The sequence below is a fragment of the Brienomyrus brachyistius genome, chromosome 10 (assembly GCF_023856365.1).
Source record: "Brienomyrus brachyistius isolate T26 chromosome 10, BBRACH_0.4, whole genome shotgun sequence".
Lineage (NCBI taxonomy): Eukaryota > Metazoa > Chordata > Actinopteri > Osteoglossiformes > Mormyridae > Brienomyrus > Brienomyrus brachyistius.
Window position 1 is genome coordinate 14027833 of NC_064542.1, and position 23849 is coordinate 14051681.

Here is a 23849-nt window from a genome sequence, read left to right on the forward strand (position 1 = left end):
AAGAATAAACAAGAACTTATCTTACCTTTTAAACAGAATTTAATCTAGTTTGTTCTGTGAAAAAAGTATTAAATTGTATTTACCAACAAAGTCAAATATTTTCATATTGTTGCAAATGGCTAAAAATCAAAATTATGATATATAGGTTTGCATATTTACATTAAAACAGTTTATCCATAAATTATGCGAATGTGGATTAAAAAAAATTCCACCCACAAATAGGCAATTTAATACATCAACATAATTAATCTAAATAATATTCTGAAGACCTAAAATGTTTTAAAGTGAATTTTTTTATTATACTGGAATAATTCTTCTGGAAGGGGGGTGTTTTATTTAGTTTTTATAAGAAAGCTAATTAAGTCAATACTGAAATCACGTTAAAAGATGAAATACACATGTTGTACTATACTAGAAATTTTTTTTGAAAAGGAGACAAAAAGCTTCTTTATGTTAGATTGCACATATTTTGTTGAGGTAATCTGTAGAGACTCAATGGCCCTCAGAGTATACATTCCAGGTGTGTATGTGCAATAATTTGTGCATACATGAGTGAAACTCTGTGTAACAACTTGTTAACAAGTGTTTGGCTCTCTAACAGCCCCACCCTAACTCTGCCATTGACATAACAACAAGGTATCAGGGGGACATTCCCCATACTGGGTACCACAGGCAAGGGCAACCTGGGGGCATATTCAGTATATATGCCAATTTGTGTTAAGCAGGTGCTGCCTGAACCTTGCACGTCAAACAACAATAAAAAATGTGGCACATGAATCAGGTTAATAAACAAGTATCATTAAAGTATAGGACACAGGAAATGTCTGACTTTTTTGGTTAAAAAAAAAAAAAAAAATATATATATATATATATATATCCAAAGAACACCACATACAACATAATGTACTAGCAAACAATTACAGCAACTAACACAAAAGTTAAAGTGGAGAAAAAATAAACAGAAGTATTAGAATCTGTTTGTATTACATTCTTCCAGAAACACTGAGTAAAATAAGATTTTTAAAAAATTAGAACCTTTCACACACACCACACGCACACAGAAGTAAATTTTAAATTGAAGTAAATCTAGTGAGGTATACAAAGAAAAATATTAATCTTCAGAAATAATTTTTAAAAATCATTATTGAAAAAACCCAAATCTGTAAAAACCCATTTATTAGTTATCTACAAAAGAACAGGCCCAACCATGAATTTTTTAAAGCTACAGTGCAAGGCTGAAAATGACAGAGTTCGTTTTTATGCTTGGTTTTCTACTGTAGTTATCAAGTTAGCACTGTTGTAGTATATGTGTTAACTAGATGCCTGTAACCACAAGAAAAAAATTATAATGAAGAGGGGAAAAAGATGGATTAGATTAAAAATTACCACTGACTGGCCTTCTCCCATAATCTGGCCCTGTAGCTCTTTGAGCTAACATATGGGGAAACAGGAAGGAAATAAAGATCGTCACTTACCTCTGGTCCTTTTTCACATTATCAGCAAAAGATAAAACAGGAATAGAAGAGGAAAACAGCCAATTACTCTTAGCACAAAACCAGCAGGGTCCAACCAATCTGTCATGCACTTTGTCAGAACAGTAAAATAAAACATTTTCCTTAACTTAATTTTCATTTCAAAAAGCCAGTCTCGATATTATGCTTAATGTACCCCTTTCTCTTAATTCATCACGTTTTAACAGCATACTACATACACTACTCAAAATAACTAACAATAAGCTCTAATAATAACCAACCTATCTTTGCTGAGCGAAGAACAAGTCATCATAATTTATAAATCAATAGATAAATATGTACCATTATTTTGCTAAAAGCTTGAATAAATAAATAATAATATTAACCAATGGAAATAATAAAAAATTTAAATGAACTTAACAAAACAATAGGGCTTCCCAGTCCAGATGGAGTAGCAGAGAGACCGTCCAGCAAAGCTTAGGGTTTCCTTTTCTGATTTGGGGGGGCAAGCCTAATACTTCGTCCCTAACCCCCCTTTTCCCGGGCCCAACCCTACCACCTCCTGTCAGTCCCCCTGGCCCCATTCCTTCCTTCTCCACTTCAGAAAGCAGACGTCCAGTGGTGTGCTGCTCCTGCTCTGTTGCAGCTGAGTGAGGCTGCTGGGAAGCTGGGTAGGCATAAAGAGTAGGGGCTGTAGCCTTTTTCCCAGGCCATCACTTTCTACATTTAAAATCAACCTTTTCGGGCCGTTGAAAAAATCTTAAAAAAAAATGAGTGGGTTCCTCTAAGGGTGTAGTAGAACCATGTAAAATTTTGGGCCAACTGCTACAACCACCTCCAGGCAAAAAATTATTTTTGTAGTGCTCGGTGCCTGGGCTACACCAGTGCTACCAGGCTTGCCTCGCTTCCTGTACGCTTGCCAAGGCATTCAAACGGGGGGTGGGTGGGGGTGGGGGGGGGGGCGGTGGCAACACAGAGAACACGCAACTCTGTGGACATGCATGAAAAGAATTGTGGTGCATGCTTGTGTGCACATGCTCCTTCTGATTTTCTACATAAGCACAAATAAAACCACATCCAAAAACAAGGACAAGCCTTCCCAACTTGGTCTCAGTTCAGATACAATTGAATAAGGAGAAGAAACGGAAGTCACAGAAGATGATACAGATATACGAATGATATGGAGATAGGTGTTATTTACAAAAAAATTTGATTTTCTTTCGTTTGTCATTTCAGGAAGCATAACACTCAGCTCTCCAATTCTCCAAACCCTGTACGCCATAGAAGGCCAAACTGACATAGTGAGGAAAATGTACATCTGATTCTACAGATAGATTTACTGAAATGAAGCTAGTCGTTGACACACACATACACACACACATACATACACACACAGAGAAATATATAAATCAGAACACTTTTTTTTGCTGCCTATACCAAAAAGAATATACATAGATCAGTGCTTATTTATTTGAAGAGACAATGTTCCAATTATAAAAAGGATTTTACATCACAACCACTAAAGATTACCTTACACAAGGAAAAAAAAATTCATACCCTATGGAATGTCCTATTCTTTTCCTGTCAATTAATAAAGGCTATACCAAGTTTACAGAATTTTCACTGAAAAACAAACACAATTATAATGGAAGAATTAACTATATCTTCAAATCATCGAATACACGAATACACAAGTTTACACAACAAGTAGAAAAACAGACAAAACATAGGTTTCAAACCACACATGACAAGATTTAGACACAATCTGCATGTACTCCATCTGACCATGTTAAGAGAAAAAAAAACTAAAAAAATGTACTTTTAAAGAAAGTCATACAGATGTAATAAATCCTCTTTAAAAAGATGTTCTATCACACAATCTAAAAGCACCCTATTTTTTCCTTCCTACATGCTATGTATGCCATTGGTGATACTTACATGCTGAAACTGCATATTAAATTTTAAAATCTGATTTTGTTATATGTTCTTGTGAAAGCACTGTCTACACGTTGGCATTTACCACAGCTTAAGACAGTGGGCTGAAACACCCGTTGATCACTATCCATCCACAAATCAGATCACTATTCCATGTTAACTAAATTTACATTAAAACAATTTTATTTCATCCCAATATGCAAAGACTATACCAGGAAGAACAAACGTACTATCAGAAAACGTGTTATAGTATTTGCCATAAAAAGCAATATATATGCTCTTACATAAAATAAGTATTATTTCTTCTAATGAAAACTAAATTAAAAGAGATTAAACATATGTTGCAAAACCCGGAATTTTAATGTTGCACTACTAGATAATAAACACTACTTTTTTTTTCAATGCTGAACCGGAGTCATGAGCTCTCTCTCGCTCTCTCTCTTTCTCTCTCTCTCTCTCTCTCACACACACACACACACACACACACACACACCTTTAGTTATAAAATAGATTTAACGCTAAAACCTTCACTTGCACTACATTCAGTATAACTCAGTACATTGCATAATAATATTTGAATTACAAGCAGAACTTGATTATACATATCATAAATGCCATTATTAATAGTAATAATATAATAATAAAAATTATATAAAGAATGTACATCGGTGAATTACGTTTTGTAACAAAGATGTCCACCTCCAAATTCATGTCACTTTATTAGCTCACTAATGTAACTAATTTTGCAACTTAGAATAATCTGTTCAATCACGTTCCCAAATTACCTACTCGTTATCATCAGAACTTTAGACAATATAGTAAAAGGTAACCAGTAACTAGCCAAACTAAACAGCTAACCAAAACTATTTATTTTTAATATTGCTGACAGGTATTGTATTACTAGTATGCAATAATGATAGTTTGCTTTGCTCGTTGCTTTCCGTTATTCTTTAAAACGGGTTACATAAGCTACTTTTTTTAAAGGGTGATTTTACATCATGAAAATTAAACTGTCGTTTATTTTTAATATATTTTCCAAAGTAAAAAGATGTGACAGCTTATCATGACAGCTGCTGGTTACACTGTCACTAGCTACATTTCTTGTTTAATTCCCGTTATTCAGATTTTTGTCTTTAACACAAGCAGGTACACTGTCATTAAAATTCGCTAATCGTTATATTATTATTAAACTTCATATTATACGTGGTCAACTAAAAAAATGCTGATTTAAATGAAGTTTCTTTTTCCCTCCAATTAAAGCGCGATTTATATAGCTGGATCTGAAACAGTCCCAGGCCAGCGCAAGGTCGGGTTTTCAGCTTCCACATTCACATCAAGTTATCTCTATAATTCACACTGTTGCAAAACTATACGTAAAAACGGACTACATTGTTTTGTAAGCACAAGAAATATGTATCAATTAAAACCGCGGCCAGCACACTGGAAGACGGTTATCTTTTAAAACGAAACATTTTATTTTATTTAGAAATATAAGCTGTCATTGACAGCTGCCTGCGATCATCGCTTATAGTGTCCAGCCCCCATTTAAATCCTGTAATTAAACTATAACCACTACACGAGGCAAATTCCGTAGTTGTGGATTACAAAAATATTGAATTTATCCATGGCACAGGGGTGGGGTGCGGAGTGGAGTTTCGAGAGGGTAGTTTCGGGGAGGGGTGTGTGAGCTGGAGTGACAGAGACAGACAGGCCGTCAACGGCGCCCGGCGATACAGGCAGCCTGTTAACAGGCTGTCCAGTGTAAACAGACAATCATCCATGTAAAAAACAGGGAAAAAAGTCAAAAGTATACTCAGATTTCATACACAGACACATCTGACCATTTAAATTGCTGCACAGTGGAGGGATTTCAAAGATATTGTATGTTGCCTATTTTATGTACCTAACGTCAACTGTCTAAATATAATAGTTCCTAATAATAATTGGACTGATCATTAAAATTCGCAATTTATTATAAAACAGAACCCAGTTCCTGCAATAATTAAAACGTAAAAAAGGTCTTACCTTTGGGTTAAAGGACCATGCATCCAAAATCACGCCAAAAAGTAAGAATTTATGAGAAATATTTTTCGTCTGGATGTATTAGAACACATATTTAAGAAAATTATTGTATGTGTTTTTCAATCCTGGTTATCAGTCTCTGACACGACACAATTTGAAAATGGCGCCAAGGCGTAGCCTCAGTTCCTCTACCACTCTGGTGACAAGGCGTTAAAGGAAAAAAAATAAATTAAAATTATGACGGCTAAATTATCATTTTTTATCCGCCTAATTATGTGTATTTCAGGTAGATTTAACAATTCAGCCGGTTATTTTCTCATAAATTTATTTTAATAATTTTTATTTATTTTTTGTTTAATTAAAATGACTGTTTGTCCTCACCGCAGTGCAACACGGGAAACGATCTACAGGCGTTTTCTTTTAAATTTCATCTGCCGGGAAATCATGGTTGAGGGATTTTGTCTCCCCCTAAAGACAGCAGAACGGTACTGCAGCCTCAGCTACTTTGTTCCGTAAACAGTAACTTAGGTATATGATATATATATTTCAACTAAGTTACCTAAACGTGTATTTTCCACTGGTGACGTTTTTAGTCTGTTACTTATTCCAAAACCATTATATTATTCAAATACTACGCAATTAAGAATAAACATATGATATTTAATATTTATTTGTAATATTTGTTTTATATTTTATGCTTATGGTATATATAATGTATCGTGTTTCTGTTTATTGTGTTGGCAGCTGAAACACCGCTAGTTCTCTTACAGGATAACGGATTAATTAAATTAACTTGCTAGATGGAAAGCAGTTCTGCAATATAGTCATCAGCATTGGTTGTTATTGGTGAGAGATGTTCGTCCTTGTCTATGTGATATAAAATATTGGGAAATCTGATTTCTCAATGCAAATAACACTTAGGAACATTCACATTTAGAAATAATATAAATCCCTCTGCAGACTGCCGGTAAGGTACAGAATTTGTTTACGTATGTGCATAAACTTCTGTCTTTTTTGACAATTTTCTTATTTTATAGAGAAGTATTCCTACGGATGTAAAAACGTAGCTACTCTAACTCATCTTTGTGTTTTTTTTTTTTTGCAATCCTCTGGCCTTTTTATTGTAGACAATAATTAAATAATAATCAAATAATAATGCTTATTCTGGTCAAGGTCGGGATGGGGGTTATGTCAACATGTAGTCCATATATGGTTACAATATTTTTATTTTAAATATCTTATCAAGAATCACAGTTCAGATTTAAAGCATTATAAAAACACATTTTTGTTCTGTGTATTATATTATGAATTTTATCTCTGCTCAAATTCTGCTAGGTAACCATATTTTTTTTGTTATAACCACCAAATCATTGTTAGGCTTTGTACACATTTCTCTGTGACTGATTGAGTCACTCCCTATATGTCAGTTTAAAACTCAGAACTTGGTATTTCAAAATGAACAAATACTAGTAAGATGCCCACAGTTTTCTTAGACTATATTTGGAGAATATACATGCACAGCTAGACAGGATGTTGCTCCATCGATGCTGAATCGCAAGACCTGACCTTTGGCACCCACATATTTTTTCAGGAAAGTGTTGTCTTCATTCTATAAAAGTGATAAACAGTCCACTGCTGTTTCATTTTCATGTTTTTATTAATATATAATATTTATATATTTAACAAGTGTATAATTTTTCAGTTAAACATGACACACTTCGCATCACATGAATGAAAGATCGAGGAATGATTTTCTTTTAAATCTTGCAAGTCCATAAAAATACTTGATCCTATTTTTTAAACCTATTTACAAATTTCAAACACATACGAAAGGCCATTCTTGATGGCAAATGTGCAGATTCTGTGTTTTCCAGTAGTGGAAGTTAAATTCATGGAGTTTTGAATATTTGTTAAAATATCAATGATAATGTATACATGCATTTTGGCCAACAAACCTTGTAAAAAATATTTTTTCTGTACCTTAAACAGATCAGAAATATGCAGTCACATATTAGTCACTGGAACATCTTAGCACAGCCCTGGGATATATTTCTCACGTGTTTTCTACTACTTCATGATAAACTGAGGATAATCTAATTAATAAGTAACATATACATAATTTTTACAGCAATTTAGCTAACATGTTGCTTCCATAACACTGCATAAACACCAGAATGAATGTTATTGCCATTATTAGTTGTCATGCAAGGAACCACTTTGCATGAAAATCCAAGGAAAAAAATATTTTAGGGGAGGTTATCAATCAATGGTTTTGTTGTATGTTGTTTATGTGTATATTTACACACAGACGCCCACAAATGAGCATTTACATGTTACAATGGGCGAACAGATAATTTGCTCTTGGCTAATTCAGGCTGATTCTGACAGTGTGTCCTTCTCATATAAAGAAAGAGACAAATGTCAGGTATCACTTATTATCTCCTGTACAAAACCTGCTCCATTAAAACAAAGCAAAGAAATATTTAGTTAAAATTAGATTATCAAGACACTGTGTGAGCGATATATAAAATAAAGTAATATCCAAAAACTAGACAAATTTATGTGACATGCTGTTTAATTGTGGAGCAAACCTGAATCTGAAAAGAAAAAAGAAAAAAAAAACGTTGTTATATTTAAATATTTAGAAAAGCTAACAGGCAAATTACTTGCAAGAATATGTCAGAGACTAATGATTCCATCTTTGCATTGCAGATTCTCTGCTACTTACATCTTTTTACATAATAGAAAAAACATAATGTCCTGCATTTGAGCAGACCATTAAATGCTTTGCTCCAGACAGCCCTGCCCAATGAGGAATGCAAACCCCATTAGTCACAAATACTGAGGTCAAAACACAGAACTTCTGTCCAGTTTATGTACAAAGCAAATGTACACATAATCTAAAAAAATACAGACATAACCCATTCAAAGGATTATCAAGATTCCTTTTTGTCCAATGGACATTTGCCGTTAATGTCAAGTTCTTTCCCCCTTTTTTTGGTAGAAAAATGGCTTTTATGTCTTCAAGAGCAATGAATTATTGCCTTTTATATGTATGGGCTCTGCAGGGTAAACATAAGAAACCATTTTAGCCTGAGGAGGAAATGAAAGTACTGCTGTACTGTATTGTGTTTAAAACCTGAAAAACCTCTGACTGGTTACAGGCAAACTGACAGTAGCTATGACTACACACTGTGACAGTACAACGCTCAAGCGTGATACGGTGCAATATTTTCGGAACTTCAGCATTGTTACTGCAGGTACGTCAGCTCTCCTTCTCTCTAAACCAGCCCAGTCATCAACTTCTGATTGCCTCACAAGCCTGCCATTGTCTCTACAAGTGGCACATATATGGTCCGTTGTCTAGAGGCTGGGATGATTGGGGTGGCATGACCGGGGGCTGCCCTGCGTCGTGGCTGATGTAGACCCATCACCCTGGGGGCTGTCAGCTGGGTGGGAGACACTGGGTGAGCAGAGAAAAGAAAAGGGTAACATTTTACTTCACAGGGCACAAATAATGGAGAATTATGCCCTTACTAATGTGTTAATGAATTATGACGCATCATATCTGAAGGGTGCCACTTTACAATAAGGCTACCCATATAAAGAATTTATGAATGGTTTATAATCTGTTTTTTAATTAGGTTTTAACACTTTGTAAATTATTAATAGACAATTTTAAACAAGTTATAACATAGTAACTCATTAATAAAAAATAAAACTACCATTTACAAGTGGCTAAAGGAGCCTTTTTGTAAAATGGTACCATCTGAAGTAGTGACTATATTTATTTATAATCTGTTCATGATTTGTACTGAAGTAGTAATTGATTTTTTATTAAGTTCTTGTACCCCGTCAAGTTACCGAAACAACACTTTACATGGTTTCAGCTAGATTCGACTATAAAAGTACAAATAAACAGGTAAATGTATTAGCTGTATAACTACATTTAATCTTACATATTATATGTTTCTGCCTGTGTGTACTACCACTGAAATTGGATTCTGACCTTACTGTATAACCAGCAACATGGGGAGATTCAGTTACTCCAGCAACAAAGAGTTTCTTGGGTGGGGCATCGGACTCGACACCTCCTAGAAAGGAAAATTGGGGTGCAAAGTTGGCAGCAAATATTGTGTTTTAAAACATCACAAAATTATGTCACAAACGTTTTGCGCTCTAAACCTGTTATGTGTATTTATATACATTTCTAACATAGAGCCATGAAGGACTTGCTATTGTGATGTTTTTTCAGTTCAAAAGCCATGACCCACATGTGTACAGTCAAGGGCACCCCTAACAAAATGTCATCTTGGGCCCCTAACTTCATCTTGGGGGGGGGGGGTTAATCTGCCAGGGTACCCTGGCCCACCCCACACTCATGTACAATACATGCAGTGACAACGTAATTGACAAAAAGAGACCTTTTGTTATAAAAAGCAGCCATGAGCCTTAAAATAGTTTCTAGATATCACCTATAATGCTAACATGAGAATCACATGGAGGAAGCTAGCAGGCAAATGAGCTTTTGTGATCTGGTCAATGGAGGAAGGGACACTTGGGTAGGGCAAGAAATTGTCAAATGAAAGAAAAATGAAACTTTTCAGATGCAAGGTACATATAAACCTGGCAAGCATGTTGCCGGACTTTTAGCCCAAATAAGAAGAAAATAGTGTGTCCTTTGTGCGCAGCCTTGGCTATTGAATTAACCAGCCAAGTAGCAATCTAGTCATTAATATAGAATATGAAAAGGCTATATTTTTATATATATAAAGGCCAGTGTGGGGAAGCAATAAAAAAGGCCAATAGGATGTTGGGGTATATCTCCAGGTGTGTGGAGTTTAAGTCAAGGGAGGTAATGCTAAGATTATACAATTCCTTGGTGAAACCTCACCTAGAATATTGTGTGCAGGTTTGGTCACCATATCTTAAAAAGGACATTGTGGCCTTAGAAAAGGTGCAGCGTAGGGCCACAAAAATGATTCCTGGTCTTAGAGGAATGTCATACGAGGAACGGTTACTTGAGCTAAATCTGTTCAGTCTCAAGCAAAGGAGACTGAGGGGGGACATGATCCAGGTATATAAGATTCTAACAGGTTTGGATACTGTTCAACCAAATAGTTACTTCAGCATTAGTTTAAATACACAAACTCGTGGCCATAGGTGGAAATTAGTGGGAGAACATTTCAAGCTGGATTTAAGGAAGCACTTCTTTACACAGCGCGTAGTCAAAGTATGGAATAGCCTTCCTGATAATGTAGTGCAAGCTGAATCCTTGGGTTCCTTTAAATCAGAGCTAGATAAGATTTTAACGACTCTGAGCTATTAGTTTAGTTCTCCCCAAGCGAGCTTGATGGGCTGAATGGCCTCCTCTCGTTTGTATAGTTCTTATGTTATTATGTATTTGTAGATTGTAAATGTATCTCTATTGCCTTTTAATAACATTAGCAAGGCAAGTAATGCAAATCAAGAAAACTGGCAAATGCAACTTGCAAAACAGGTCTTGTAAACAGATGGTTTTGCTAAAATTCAGTGTTTTTGTTTTGGTAACTGATAGTCTTGATGATCTTGATGTTAATGGGTAAAGAACTATCCCAGGCGCATAATCTTGATTGTGACCAATCAAAGGGGCAGTAATAGGCTCCCTCACCTTTCCTTTTGAGCGGTGTTAAAACAGGCCATCTTACAGCAGTGGTCAGGGCTGCCCTGCTGGTGAAACGAAAACTTCTCAGACCACAGTGTAGCGTGGTTATAACCTAACACTGACAAGAAACAGGCTTAACTGAAATTTTGTTATTAAAAGCAGATGATAGTGCTCCTTAAACACAATTCAAGCTTACTTTTTGAATCTCCTTGTTGGACTAGGTGACGAATTGGGTGTGACGCCACTGTCTAGAGAATGGAGTCCCTGTGTTTTAAGGACAGGAAGTTAGCAAACTGCATCATTTTATTTGAACTTCTCACAATCATAAATAACTGCAGTGACTGAATGCTCTTGGTCCATCTCACCTGATCAATGTGATCATGCCAGTGTGTGATTGGTGGAAGGGGCACCAAAGGGGAAGCACTATCACAAAAAAAGCAAAATGATTACAACCTAAACGTACAGTAGTGATTCTTTTCCATCACTTTCAACCAGAAGCCATAACAGACGTACATGCCCACTGCCGCTGAATAGTCACCCTCAATGCAACTGACCAATAATTTGACAACAAAGCCTACTGCTGAAGATTAGTTATGATAACGATTTGCGTAAATCAAAAATGTTAAATGTTAAACTTCTTATGATAGTCCTTATACCAATTTCTAGTAGCAATATGCATTTGTAATACTAAAAAAAAGCTATTTATAAATGCTAAGGGAAGAACTAAACAAAAACAAAGGGTTTAATCAACTAATTTAAGAAGAGTCAAGAGAAATACTGCCCAATACCTCTGTCTTAGGTTCCCACGCAGGCTGAGTTCCATGCTTTCATCCTAAAAAATAGACCGGTTAAGCCACGTCACGCAACTGCGCGCACTTTTTAAAACCACATTTAAACTTAAAGCAAAACCATTTTAATATACAATTTATTAAAAATGGCTTTAACTCCTGAGTTTACGTAACATCTCTCTCAAGGCCACTTACCTGCCTTTGGGGAACTGGTCTCTCTATGGAAGTCGGAAAAGGGGACAGAGGAAGCGCCTGAAACTAGAAGGTAAATTGCTTTCTGGGTGTCTTTAGGAAATAACGTGCTAACCCACAAATGAGAATCCACCTGTTCCTGAATGATGTGTACATTTCCCTGAAATAATGTTAACCCACTGCGTATTCAAATCCTGAAATCAAGACTAAGAGAATGATGCATAAATGCAGCTATGCCATGCCAAAGAGATGAGAGCCGACCCACATCGAGGCAGAGGTACTGACCAGGCCAGGGCTGCTGGGGTTCACAGACACACTGCTCCGCCGACAGCGGGCATAACCAGCTGAGCTGAACACTGCCATCCCATCGCTGCTGGAGGTTTCCAGGGAAACAGTGAGGCATGGTGCATATGGCAAAAAATAAAGGATAGTAAGATAGATATGGAGTAGTGGAGGTAAAGAAGATGAGGTGTGGGTAGCACTAATGAGGAAAAAACCCTTAATGCATGTCTATGTTTCTCATAATATACAGTAAAACATGTAAAGTTCAAATACTGAAAAATACATTATGTTGAATAAAATTATTATTTAAATAATCAGCGATTGACATACATAATTAACACACAAAACTTTGACAAGTTATTTTGTTAATTAACTGCAGTCCGTTTGCCGAGCTAAGCAGCAACCTGTACTTCCCTCACCTGACACCAGTAATCATGGGGGCGCTGTTCGACCTTCGCAGAGCCCCGCCTCCAGTAGCCACAGTCGCGCCTGCGCACTGGTCAATTTCCATCCGTTCCATTTCGTGCACCTAGGCCTTCGAGTTCACTGCTGCTAAAGCTGGCCCCCTACCTCTTTCTCTCTCGGTCAGAATGTATCACTGTAGTCCGGCGAAAGCCCGACCTGCAGGCCTTACCCCGAACCTTTGGTCCAAACGGGACCGCTGGCTGAATCAGCGGGATGCTCTCCCCATCCCTCCCCCTCTATCGCATTTTTGGTAGATAGTGAAAGCAACACCTCAGCTCGGATCTTGAGCTAAATTCTAGCTAGCTGGCTTGCTAACTAGGGCCAGTGGTCCGGAGCTAGCAATATCTATGCTAGCTGGCTACGTGTATTACTCTGATGAACCGCTACGGCAATATCTAACTTACCCAGCTAACTTGCATAGGTAGCCAATCCAGGAAACATTACTGAAGTAAATATTCGAGATCAAAACATTTTGCATGCTACCGCGAATATGACGAACTTGCAAAATTAACAAACCTGGCTAAATGTTTTATCAGGTAGCTCTAGGCAATCAACTGGCGATATATCTGTCGACGTCGGTCTATCGATGAAACAAGTTTCCATCTCAGTCAATCAGAAACTCCTGAGAAGTTAAAAGCCAGTATATATTTTAAAATATAAACTAAGCTTTGAATTCTACGTAACGTTTAAATATAACAGTACAACTATACTGTGTATTAATTTAACTCTTCCGCCTATGCCCCGCCTCCTCCACGAAACCACTAAACAACCGTATAAATATAAATTTAGGCAGCTAAAGTGTTTTTTCCTCCATAGCTACAGTCGTTGCAAGACGTACCAATCAGTGGCCTGTAGTGGTCGGTGAAACTACGCCTCTTGCTGACCAGTGAAGATACTGCAGGTCGATTCGAGAGCAGCGCAGTGGTAGTGCTCGGTGACTGTAGCAAACCAGCTGTACAGAGGCGTCATTACGAGGCAATGAAACGTTTAAGCGCGTGTGTTTTTCTAAACTTCTACTTGAAACTTTTAATTACTTCAAGTATTTATTCATGGACAATAGAATTGCATCACGTTTAAAGATAAATTATTATTAATAATAATAAACTAAACCCATTATTTTGTAACTTCACAATAACATGGTTATTGCATGCACTTTGTATTTTTTGTAAAGTTTATATTTATTGATGTTTACCTTGTGTAGTGATACTTGCGATGTATCTGACAATAAATAAAAAAATCTGAGCTTCAGATTGTAAATTGTAAATCTACAATTTAGATTTTGACCGGTACGAATTTGCCCACACATATTCTTCTGTCTTTAGAATAGGCTACTACACAGCACAAGCTTATCTGTTATGTTAAAACATTCCAAAGTTTGCCAAATGCTATTCAGAGTGTCACCACAAAAATGTGCTAACTAATGACTCAGGTTTATTAGGGGAAAGACAAGCATTTATGCAAACGTGCAGACAAAACGCATCGGGGACATGCTAGCACAAGTTTTAAAAGGTAATTTTTAAAAGCATTTCTTCTCTCTGCCCGGCTAGCGGGGCAGTGAATCAGGTAAGCCATTTTCAGTTTAATCATTTGCTAAGGATCTCAAAAGCAACAGCAATATTTGCTGTTGTGGTCGTCACGGATCATCTACTCCTTAGTAATTAGGGCAATCGGAAAGGCAAAGTAGCTTTGCTTACAGTTCCTGTGTACTTCTTTCATTACACGTGCTCCAATGAAAGAATGCCAGAAACACTGCCAGGTCAGTCCGAGTGAGTGCAATCTAAATGCTTGTGCTTTTTGTGAATGGGTAGAAAACCCATAAACCCATAAGATATAACCTGAACCTGAACCCATAAGATATAACCTGAAACGTGAGTCATGATAAACAAAATGAATCACTGCTCTTTGTGTTTTATGCATATCCTGTGTATTTATGAATGCTCAGCAATATCACACTAGTTAAACTTTGTTTTCCAAGCAGCTGGATAAGCAGATCATTAACCTGGTATTTCTTTAGGTTTAAATAATATGATTTGTTCTAGATTACACACAAACATTACTCTGTTCCTACATTATAACAGTAAAAGCAAATAATCATACTGAAAATTAACATCGTATCACATTATATACAGACTACATAACCCACATATTTACATGACATATAAGTAATGATGTTTCACCAAAAAAGAACCTGAAAATATTGCTAACTAGGTCTGTATAAAAAGGTTCACAATGTAACTAAGGACAAATTTGACATTATGTCTTGACATGGAATCAGTGTCCGAGATTTTGGGTTTTGTCTGCCATAGGCTAAAGCCGCACTTCTAAGCTTTAAAAGTTTCTAAGCCTTGCATTTTAAGAAATGATACTACAGGAATTTTCCATTGTAATAATTTCTCTGATGTAAAAATAATCTTCTTTTGCTATAAAAAGTCACTTTAATCATTCATCTTTTCTTACAATCATTCACATCCAGATTTGTGAAATATTCAGTATATCTCCCAGTTTGTCTGCCTCAAAATCCTACTTATGCCAGCCCCCGAAATCTATTTCCTGAAGATTTAGACTCGTTTTCTTTATTGTCCACTACTTCCCCACCACCTTCTTCCTCCTCTCCCCCTCTACCAAATGCCCGCAGTGGCCAAAGGAGGCCATGAAGAGCGGGATCAGGTGATGGGCAGCACTGAGCCCCTTTCTCCTTAGTCAGGAAGTACAGCAGCGCATTGAGCCAGGCATTGAATGAAGCCAGTGGCCTGGTGATCTTGTAACAGATGGAGACCATCCTCATGGTGTGGCACTCCACCCCGCTGGTCACTTTGAGAATGAAAAAGATAGTTCGTGTGACATGAAAGGGGAAGAAACACAGTGCAAACAGCAGAATGATGGTGATGATGGTTTTCACTGATTTACGACGGCGCCGGACATAAGAAGAGTGTGGCCCCAGGGAGAGGGACACCCCCCCACTCCTGAGCCCTGCGCAGTCAGCACTTCTTTCTTCTACCACCCCCTGCAGGCAGGGTTGCATACGCAAGGTCCGGATGATCGTCAGGACCACATGTGAATAACACCAAGCAATGACGGTAAACGGGACAAAGAAGCCAAGCAGGTGAAGGACTATACCATAGGGTATGTAGAGCAGAATCTCAGTGTCAGTAGCATCATCCCAGCAGTTAAGAACAACCTCCACTGGACCAGGCCTAAGCTTGCTTTCCGCCAAATGACCATTCTGTGCTGCCCTGGTGAGGTCGCCGGTCTGAGCAAAACGAAAAATGGGGCTAGTCAGCGCAAACACCACGGCCCACACCAAAATGCATGTCCCCTTGACAGCCCGCTTCGTCTCCATGGTGATTATCCTCATAGGATGGCAGATGCCCAGGTAGCGGTGCACAGAGATGCAGGTGAGGAAGAAGATACTGCAGTATAGGTTGAAGTAGAAGAGGAACCGTACCAGGCGGCACATGAAGTCCCCAAACACCCAGTGGTCCCGCATGACGTAACTAGCCACCAAGAAGGGCAGCGAGAGTCCATACATCAAGTCGGTGGACGCTAGGTTCACCATGTATATGAGGGAGGCGTTCCAGTGCCTGGTGCGACGGAAGGAATGGTAGAGGACCACTGAGTTGAGGGATAGACTGAAGACAAAAGTGAACGAGTAGCAGATTGGGAGGAAAATGTACTTGTAGGATTCGTCAATGCTGCAGGGTGAGAAGGAGGTCAAATTCCCTCTTCTCTGTCCTGGGATGGCTGTCATCATGGTGAAAATAATACTTTCTCTTGATGCAAAAGGTCCTTTTTTGTCATCCCCCCATTTTTCCAGCACTCTTTCGATAGTGCTTTCCCAAGCTTGTTGACGTCTTGCTTTTGCACAACAGGATCAATGGTTCCAAGCCCGGTGATCACTTTTTCCAGCTTCACCAGACACAAAAATGTTCTGTTGTTGCCTCATGGTACTGTTCCAGGATATAAGACGATTATTTAGTCACCCCTACTCTGTTTCATCTACTTTCTTCCCATTCCACATACTGAAAAATTGCTTCCTCCTCTGCTCTCTCACCCTTCCACCTCCCTCAGCTGGCTCTGACTCTTGCACAATCTCTGATGCTGTTTGCCCTCTGGTACAAGTGGATGGTGCTGATTCAGTTGCTCTCTCACTTCATTAACTCTTCAATCAGTAACCACTCACAAACCTCATCCCCATTCTCCATCTCCCTTTCATCATTCTCCACCCCATTTCATAGCCTCCTCATCAGTACTCCTTTCCATTCCATTCTGCTGTGAAGTGTAGGATAACGTGTGGGATTGCTAAAGCACTCCTACACATGCCCACCAGGTGCCTTCACACGATGCCAGGGAACTACTTGTTAAGTATGCCCTGGTAGCTGTAGTGTCCATATTGATGCTTACATTCAGCATTACTTTAGCATTCATAGGTGGTTTAGAGTAATGTTTCCCAACCATTTTTGCTTCCTCTGGTAGGGAGCAAAAATGTGGACTGTCTGGCAATGAGCTGGGATTGGATGTTGCTGCTTTTAAATTGCATTGTATCTGTGTTTATATAAATATTGTCAATGTTGTCATGCATCTGCACTGATTAGGGTAGCAAAAGTGTTACATTGTATTTTTTGATCCTCTGGTCACATTGTGTATGGCTCTGGAAAAGAGCATCTGGTTAGTGAATAATAATTAAGAGTAAATAACTGAAGTGAGAGGGTATCAGCCCCACTTATATTGAGTGAATGTAGGTGTATGATGAGCAGGGGTGCTGTAAGGGGGGGGGGGGCGTTAGAACATATTCAAGGGCCTCGGAGTGGCAGGGCCTCTAAAAAATTTGAAAAATAACTGGTCTGGACTGGGGGGCCCATAATGTTTAGCAACACCCCTGATGAAGAGATGCAAGTTAGCAGATGGCTTAGTTGAATGTGATAGTATAATTAAAAAGTACTGACCATGCATATCTATGCATTCACTTGGGCCAAAAATCCTGCTGTTGCTGTGTGAGACAGACTGGTACACCAGGTCATGCTCCCTCCTGATGGGATGTGCTTGTTCTTTTATCAGGTTTGCCCCCTCTCGCAGCAAGACCCTCTCTTGATTGGTCACCTTGCCACCCTAGATTTAGGAAAAATTCACTGCGCTGGTTGTTGCCTTTGACTAAGCCTCTTTCCACAAAGTTCACCTCTAAATGGACACTCTTCCCCATAGATCACAGCTTCCTGAAGACAGAATATAACATACCACATGTTATGGACGTGCTCCATGACCAGAACATTTAGCAGAAAATGGCGACGCACCTATCTGCACTTCCAGCCACAGCACGGTTTCACGCCCAGCATTGACTTAGCATCAAGTCATTCTGGAGATTCAGAAAGCCACCTCCCCACTGTTAACCTCTTAACCCATAGTGTATCTATCAGGATTCCTCACCCTAATCTTTTTCTCTTAATTTATTTATGCTGAGCTGGTGGTTTGCACATAAATGCGGTAACTGGGCTGTGATTAACTACCCCACGGTTTTCGAGTTCAGAAACGGACGTCCTGTTCCCTTTACAATCATAACTCCAGGCACATGACTATGTACCAACAGGCACTCACACACTTACATTATGCAGTGGGTGCTGTTTTTACATATACAAACCATAAATCCCTGCTCCATTCATTAATCCTACTTATGTAGCACCTTTCATGCCAAAAACACAATCTGCTTCCTCCAAAAAAAACACGACAATTTTAGAGATTCTATTATAAAAATATGTTTTTATTGCATATAAAAGATCTTGAACTTGATAAATAGGCTACTGAAAGAGGCCACAAAGGAGGCACAATGAAGTCTGAAAGCCCCGCAAGACCATATTTTTTTTATATAGAAGGAGCAAAGAAAACATAGCCGATATAAAGATATAGGGATCATTCCACATTCCGTAATTATTATCAATACTATGGCACCACATCCATTTTCTGTCTTGGCCATTAAATGCAGCTTAACAAAGCTCTCGTACTGAATACTGAACATCACCAAAAGTATAAACAAAGTGTCCATTTCAGTCACTTTAATACTGCCATTGTGATGCTGCTGTCATCAGCCAGACCCAGCAGCAGTAGCCATGGAGCGGCATCATCATTCTTGTCCAGTTTGGACGGTTCCATCACAGTGTCATATCTTGCACCTCTAGAAGCATGGCATCTTGCTCGGTCCGCAGTTGGTCTCTGGTTAAAAGTCGACCCACCAGCTCTGAACTAAGGTCTGGGAAGAGGAGTCACACAAGTTCACACGCACAAGGAAAAGAACAGACAGCTAAGTGCGTGCAAACAATGTTACTGGACTATTTGAATGCTGAGGGAAAGCCAGTATATCAGCTAGCAACGGTACAGCCCAAGGGTGTAGGTTTGGTTTCATCATTGGTACGGACCGAATCAGCCCCAAAGCTTACACTCGCCCACACACACACACACACACACACACACACACACACACACACACACACACACACACACAGTTCTTTAGCACACAGTGTCCCAAATCTATACCCTTGGTACAGCCTCAAAGACTGACCTAGAACAATCCTCTTGGTCAATAACGGTTGGAAGACTGACCGTGAACATTCTGGGTCAGAGAAATCCTCAGTGCATCCAACTGCTGCAGGCTGAGATTCTGCAAGTCGCTGAGGTCCAGCTTCTTCCTCTTGATTGGGGTTTCACAGCACTCAGCACACTGAGAGATAAGGGAAGTTGGGCTCTGTGTACATTTATGTATGTATTAATATTACTATTACAATGAAGGAATATTTTTGCAATTATGTTTCCTGTTATTGCCCTCCCCAACCTGACAACTTCCCCACCTTCCCTGGTGCCCAACCCATCTCACCTCCTTCTCCTTCTGCTCAATTCGCAGCTTGTCTCTGAGCGCGCTCAGTGCAGCTCTCACTTCTTGCTTCAAACCACCTGACTTGCTTCCACTCACCGGGGCAGGGGGTCGGTGCCCGGCTTGGAGGGGCTGTGAGGCGACAGTGATTGGTTTTTCTGCTCTTAATTTAGAGCGGGGTGCCTGACAACTTCTGTTGATCAAATATTTTCTCACTGACTTACATCTCCTCTGTCACCCTGCATCCTTACCTGTTGCACGGCTTCATCTTCATCCTCTTCCTCACTTTCACTGTTGTTAATAAAGCAAAGCTGAAGGTTCATCCGATTCTGGAGCCTGAAAATACGGAAAGAGAGGAGTTGTTCTCATGCTTAACACTGATGACTATGTATGTTGACTACATGAGCTACATGGAGATTACGGGTTGAATTACCTTTACAATGTCAAGAATAGAACAAAAACAGAACAGAACAGTCCAAGCAACCTAAAGACTTCCTTTATGAAGGGCCCATATAGAGAAAGTTAGATGAAGGGCTTTCCAGTCAGATAGACATGTTAATAGCATGCTTTGGGTGTTACCTGGAGGTCAGAGCAATGATTCTGCTGTTACACTCTTCCTCTCCATCGTCCCAGGCATCTCTCCAACACCCACGCTCCCGTTCCCCTCTCCAACCCCCTGATACACACTCCTGTTCCTGGAAACCCATAAACTGGAGAATTATTAAAAGGTTGGTGAACTACCGAAACCTCAATGCTAGACAACACTAGGACATGCAGACAAAATTTCTAAAATGTTTGTGTTATTGCGTTTCGTCCCAGCCATTTTGCTAACTAGGCCTCATGCATGTTAGCTTCCCTTTACCCATTCGCACTGTAAATTAGGAGCAGTCTTCTCCAATTACATCCTTGGTATGACAGATTAAATCAGAAATATGTGTCTGAAATATGGTTTTGTTTTATGGAGTTTTATATTTGTCAGATTTATAAAACATCCACCATTGAACCACTCTACAATGTTGGACCATAACAACCATGGCATCCTTCCCAACCAGCTTTTTGACCTTGTATTTCTCCCTCTTCTCCTCTTCCTGTTTCTCTAGTTCAGCAATACGCAGACTCAGAGCCTCCCAGTGCATGATGGGCAGCCCTAAGTCATCGTCATTGATCCCCTCCTGCCAGACAGTGGCTGCTCCTTCCACAGCCTGACCAAAGTCCTCCGCTTCATCGCTTTCTTTCTCTTCTCGCCGCTCTCTTTCTCTCTCCTTCTCTCCCTCCATTCCTTGTTCCACACCTTGTGAGGTGGAGATACGATGGGGTCACTGGGCAGGGCCGTCTACGGAGAAACGGGGGAAAGAAAAACAAACATCACCTGAAACGTCACAGAAAAAGACAGAGAAGCCCACAAGAAGCACATTCAACAAGGATCCTCAATGCAGCTGTTTCAAAATCCAGATTCATAAATGTTTGTAAAGTACTTTTTTCTTTTTGAGAGCTTGACCAGTGTAGATAATCTTTAATAAGGTTAAAGATAGAATTATACTACTATTATGCTGTACATTTATACTTAAATTACCTTAACTATCACTGAACTGGGCAGTTCTGAAATAAGACATGCACTGTAATTAAGCCTACTTTTCAGCATTGACCATGTAACCATGTTTACGCTAAACTAACAACTTTTACTTCATGTTCTGCAGTCCTGTGCCTAAACTACAGCCAAACAGGAAACTAACTAATCTTTCCTGTTGCTTGTGATAAGGCAGTTTCATACTAGAGTAACATAGATAATAGGCCTACTTAATAGCTACAATACAAAATAAACATTCTTACTCAGAAGAAAATGAGCATCCTTTTCAGAGAGAACAGCGTTGCAAGATGTAAAATCCCAAAATTCAAAGCCAAGAATACTCAGTTTGTAAGACTATACGTATTTAAGTGCTGATAGGTGAAAATAAAACATCAAGTTGTCAAACTGGGATATGCTACAGAGAATTTTCTTACTTGCAATGTGGCGTCAGCAGGCAGTTTTTTCAAATACGGACATTTTTATACAATAATGGTAAATAGCACAGAAAAAAAGATAAGACGATCTGTTTTATATTTCTTGTGTTTATATGTGACCTACGTTGATCCATGCCGCAGTTGAACGTCCCAAAGCGGTACTCGATACCTGGAGTGTGGACGGGCTTCCAGGTAAAGAGAGAAGCGACAGCCTGGCAGCACATGGGGCGTTATGTCGAAAAGATTTAAGGTTTTGGTTAAACTTAGTGGTTGATGAATGACTGATGGGGGGATAATTTGCTAAAAAAATGGTATGGAAAAGAAACAAAAGGAGCCCAGCCTGCTAGCTGTTGTGGGTGCGGAGACAACACGTATGCAGGGCACTGATCAGCTTTAGTACAAAGAGTAGAACGTCCACCGGGAACTTACCAAATGAAATCGTCCAGCGGCCAGCAGCACAGTCGCTTCTTTTTCATACCGCGACTCTAAAGACCTTTCGCACTGTCAGGACGACTGTGCCCCCATAACTTTCTTAAACTCTTCCTTTTGAACAAGGAAACGCTAGCCCGTTCTCCTTCCTTTCCAACCTCCGTTTCTCCTCCCTTCCCGTTTTCACAGTTTTTTTCCCTCGCTTCTTCAACCTCTAGCCGAAAATATGTCAGTATTCACATCGGGATATTCTGTAGCTGGGCGTTTTTTTAACGCGAATACTAATCGTTGCATTTAAATGACAGTAGTGATCCGCACACGGAACAATGTCTAGTGAACATTAAAATATTAAGCCTACAAATGTGCAGTTTTTGAAAAAGAAGAAGGAGAAAAACCACGAAAATAAGAAGATGGAAAGGACGGAGAGGGGAGGAGGAAAAGACGACGAATGAGTTTAGAAAATGTCCAGGTGTCCAATTTCATGATTGCGGGACGGCCGAAAACCAGATGGAGAAGCACGAAGAGAAGCCAACGACCACTGCTCGCCCTAAAATCCGTAAAGCGCACTCGTCAGCGGATACATATCATTGTATTCCTGCTAAAACTCACGTAATTCGTTTAGTTATTAAAGGCAAAACTATATCCATTGTGTAACTTGAAAAGTAACAGTTCAGTTTAAATGATCGACATTGAATCTAATCATCTAATTCACTAACTTTTCCCCTTGAAATTACTACATTGTCGGTTTACACATTTCTCCCGTACCCAGTTTAAGTATTTGGAGAAAACCAAAGTGTCTCCATACAGATGTTTCCAATGTTTTCTATTATGCCCTTTTTATGTTAACAATGCAGGCTCAAAGTGTTAGATTTAAAAATTCGGGAGTCACATCGATATTAATAAAACAACAGCGAGTATTATACTCAGGGATGTAACTAAATGTAAATATTAATCTTCAGTGTCTGACAGTTTAAAGCAACTTGAACATGAATTCACGTTACTGATTCTAAAAATAAAATAAAATGCATTTTAAAAAGCTTTTTGTCTGCATGACAGGCAGCATGTGCTTGAAATTTACGGGTTTAAGTGCTATGAGCAGTTATGCTGTTATCCCTTTTTGTGCAAGATGCACTATTTCAAAATAACATTGAAGGACTTCAGGTTGAATCAAGCTTTTTGCGTATATATGCCGACACTGCCATCTGTCGATCATGGTCGGAAACAGCGCCACGGTGGAACACTTCTACTACCCTTTCAAGAATGCAAGGAAAACAATTGATTCACTTTCACGAATACTTCTATGCCTGTAACTTCAGAAGTAGTACAGGAGTGGACTGCTGGTTTGCAATAACTTATTGAAAGTAATTGTATTGCAAGTGGATAAGAACGACTCTGATATGTAATCATTGCTGGCACAGAATGTAGTGAAATAATGTCTCTTGTGCATGCTAGCAGAAAGCCAGTTATTAGCAAAGCTGTGTTTAGGCTGATTTGTCAAAATGAAAAGTCGTCAGCCATGTGGATGTCATGCTAGTTTTAACAATAAAATGTACTGTCTATGTAAAATATAAGTCAACAGATTTATTGAGCTGAAACTGAAGTCATGTGGAAGATGTTGACTGGGCTGCTGTGTAGAATCACAAGAATTTACTTAGGAATGAAATTATACAGTATCTGGGGTGATTAGTATTCACTGAGGGTGCTGAACAGCTTCTCATTCTTTGCACTGAGAGGCAAATACAATAGGCACACAGATACCAAAA

At 38.9% G+C, this 23849-nt stretch overlaps 3 protein-coding genes and 2 long non-coding RNA genes across 21 annotated transcripts; 1 reads left to right on the forward strand and 4 right to left on the reverse strand.

The window, feature by feature from the left end:
- Nucleotides 1-1161: 1161 nt before the first annotated feature.
- LOC125750693 (uncharacterized) lies at nucleotides 1162-5630 on the reverse strand. The gene is made up of 2 exons (XR_007400397.1): nucleotides 5433-5630; nucleotides 1162-2139 (listed from the first exon to the last, which is right to left on the reverse strand). It is a non-coding gene; the product is annotated as an uncharacterized LOC125750693 (long non-coding RNA).
- A 1432-nt stretch (nucleotides 5631-7062) lies between these two features.
- On the reverse strand, nucleotides 7063-13760 carry LOC125750407 (P2R1A-PPP2R2A-interacting phosphatase regulator 1-like). 13 transcript variants are annotated; one of them, XM_049028200.1, is made up of 9 exons: nucleotides 13639-13760; nucleotides 12339-12423; nucleotides 12057-12113; nucleotides 11862-11905; nucleotides 11439-11496; nucleotides 11270-11337; nucleotides 11080-11138; nucleotides 9439-9523; nucleotides 7063-8892 (listed from the first exon to the last, which is right to left on the reverse strand). In XM_049028200.1, exons 2-9 carry the CDS (start codon nucleotides 12414-12416, stop codon nucleotides 8793-8795), a joined length of 549 nt encoding a protein of 182 aa, XP_048884157.1. In that variant the 5' UTR covers nucleotides 12417-12423; nucleotides 13639-13760; the 3' UTR covers nucleotides 7063-8792. The 13 variants fall into 13 exon arrangements, with proteins under 13 accessions (XP_048884157.1, XP_048884154.1, XP_048884156.1 ...); XM_049028197.1 differs by having other exon boundaries at nucleotides 12057-12119; nucleotides 13639-13758; XM_049028199.1 differs by having other exon boundaries at nucleotides 12057-12119; nucleotides 12339-12426; nucleotides 13639-13736.
- LOC125750409 (uncharacterized) lies at nucleotides 8590-20888 on the forward strand. Its single transcript, XR_007400331.1, has 3 exons — nucleotides 8590-8689; nucleotides 20290-20384; nucleotides 20757-20888. It is a non-coding gene; the product is annotated as an uncharacterized LOC125750409 (long non-coding RNA).
- On the reverse strand, nucleotides 14702-16881 carry LOC125750405 (P2Y purinoceptor 3-like). 2 transcript variants are annotated; one of them, XM_049028181.1, is made up of 2 exons: nucleotides 16246-16881; nucleotides 14702-16050 (listed from the first exon to the last, which is right to left on the reverse strand). In XM_049028181.1, exons 1-2 carry the CDS (start codon nucleotides 16549-16551, stop codon nucleotides 15325-15327), a joined length of 1032 nt encoding a protein of 343 aa, XP_048884138.1. In that variant the 5' UTR covers nucleotides 16552-16881; the 3' UTR covers nucleotides 14702-15324. The 2 variants fall into 2 exon arrangements, with proteins under 2 accessions (XP_048884138.1, XP_048884139.1); XM_049028182.1 differs by having other exon boundaries at nucleotides 14702-15611; nucleotides 15918-16881.
- Nucleotides 18532-20933, reverse strand: si:dkey-6n21.12 (schwannomin-interacting protein 1). Of its 4 annotated transcripts, none has more exons than XM_049028186.1 (6): nucleotides 20718-20933; nucleotides 20236-20345; nucleotides 19908-19992; nucleotides 19660-19788; nucleotides 19389-19530; nucleotides 18532-19038 (listed from the first exon to the last, which is right to left on the reverse strand). In XM_049028186.1, the coding sequence occupies exons 1-6, from the start codon at nucleotides 20931-20933 to the stop codon at nucleotides 18941-18943; spliced, it is 780 nt and encodes a 259-aa protein (XP_048884143.1). In that variant the 3' UTR covers nucleotides 18532-18940. The 4 variants fall into 4 exon arrangements, with proteins under 4 accessions (XP_048884143.1, XP_048884141.1, XP_048884144.1 ...); XM_049028184.1 differs by having other exon boundaries at nucleotides 20236-20351; XM_049028187.1 differs by having other exon boundaries at nucleotides 19389-19506; nucleotides 20236-20366.
- Nucleotides 20934-23849: the final 2916 nt, after the last annotated feature.

Coding starts and splice junctions, on each gene's coding strand:
- LOC125750407 (XM_049028188.1), bottom strand. CDS start 12,855: ATGGAACGGATGGAAATTGACCAGTGCGCAGGCGCGACTGTGGCTACT. Junction 12,427..12,754: donor CCCATGATTACTGGTGTCAG/GTGAGGGAAGTA, acceptor GGAAACCTCCAG/CAGCGATGGGATGGCAGTGT. Junction 11,497..11,861: donor CGTGGGAACCTAAGACAGAG/GTATTGGGCAGT, acceptor TTTTTGTGATAG/TGCTTCCCCTTTGGTGCCCC.
- LOC125750405 (XM_049028181.1), bottom strand. CDS start 16,551: ATGATGACAGCCATCCCAGGACAGAGAAGAGGGAATTTGACCTCCTTC. Junction 16,051..16,245: donor GGGACTTCATGTGCCGCCTG/GTACGGTTCCTC, acceptor CGTTTTGCTCAG/ACCGGCGACCTCACCAGGGC.
- si:dkey-6n21.12 (XM_049028183.1), bottom strand. CDS start 20,933: ATGGAGGGAGAGAAGGAGAGAGAAAGAGAGCGGCGAGAAGAGAAAGAA. Junction 19,993..20,235: donor ATCATTGCTCTGACCTCCAG/GTAACACCCAAA, acceptor CCGTATTTTCAG/GCTCCAGAATCGGATGAACC. Junction 19,039..19,388: donor TCTGACCCAGAATGTTCACG/GTCAGTCTTCCA, acceptor TCCTCTTCCCAG/ACCTTAGTTCAGAGCTGGTG.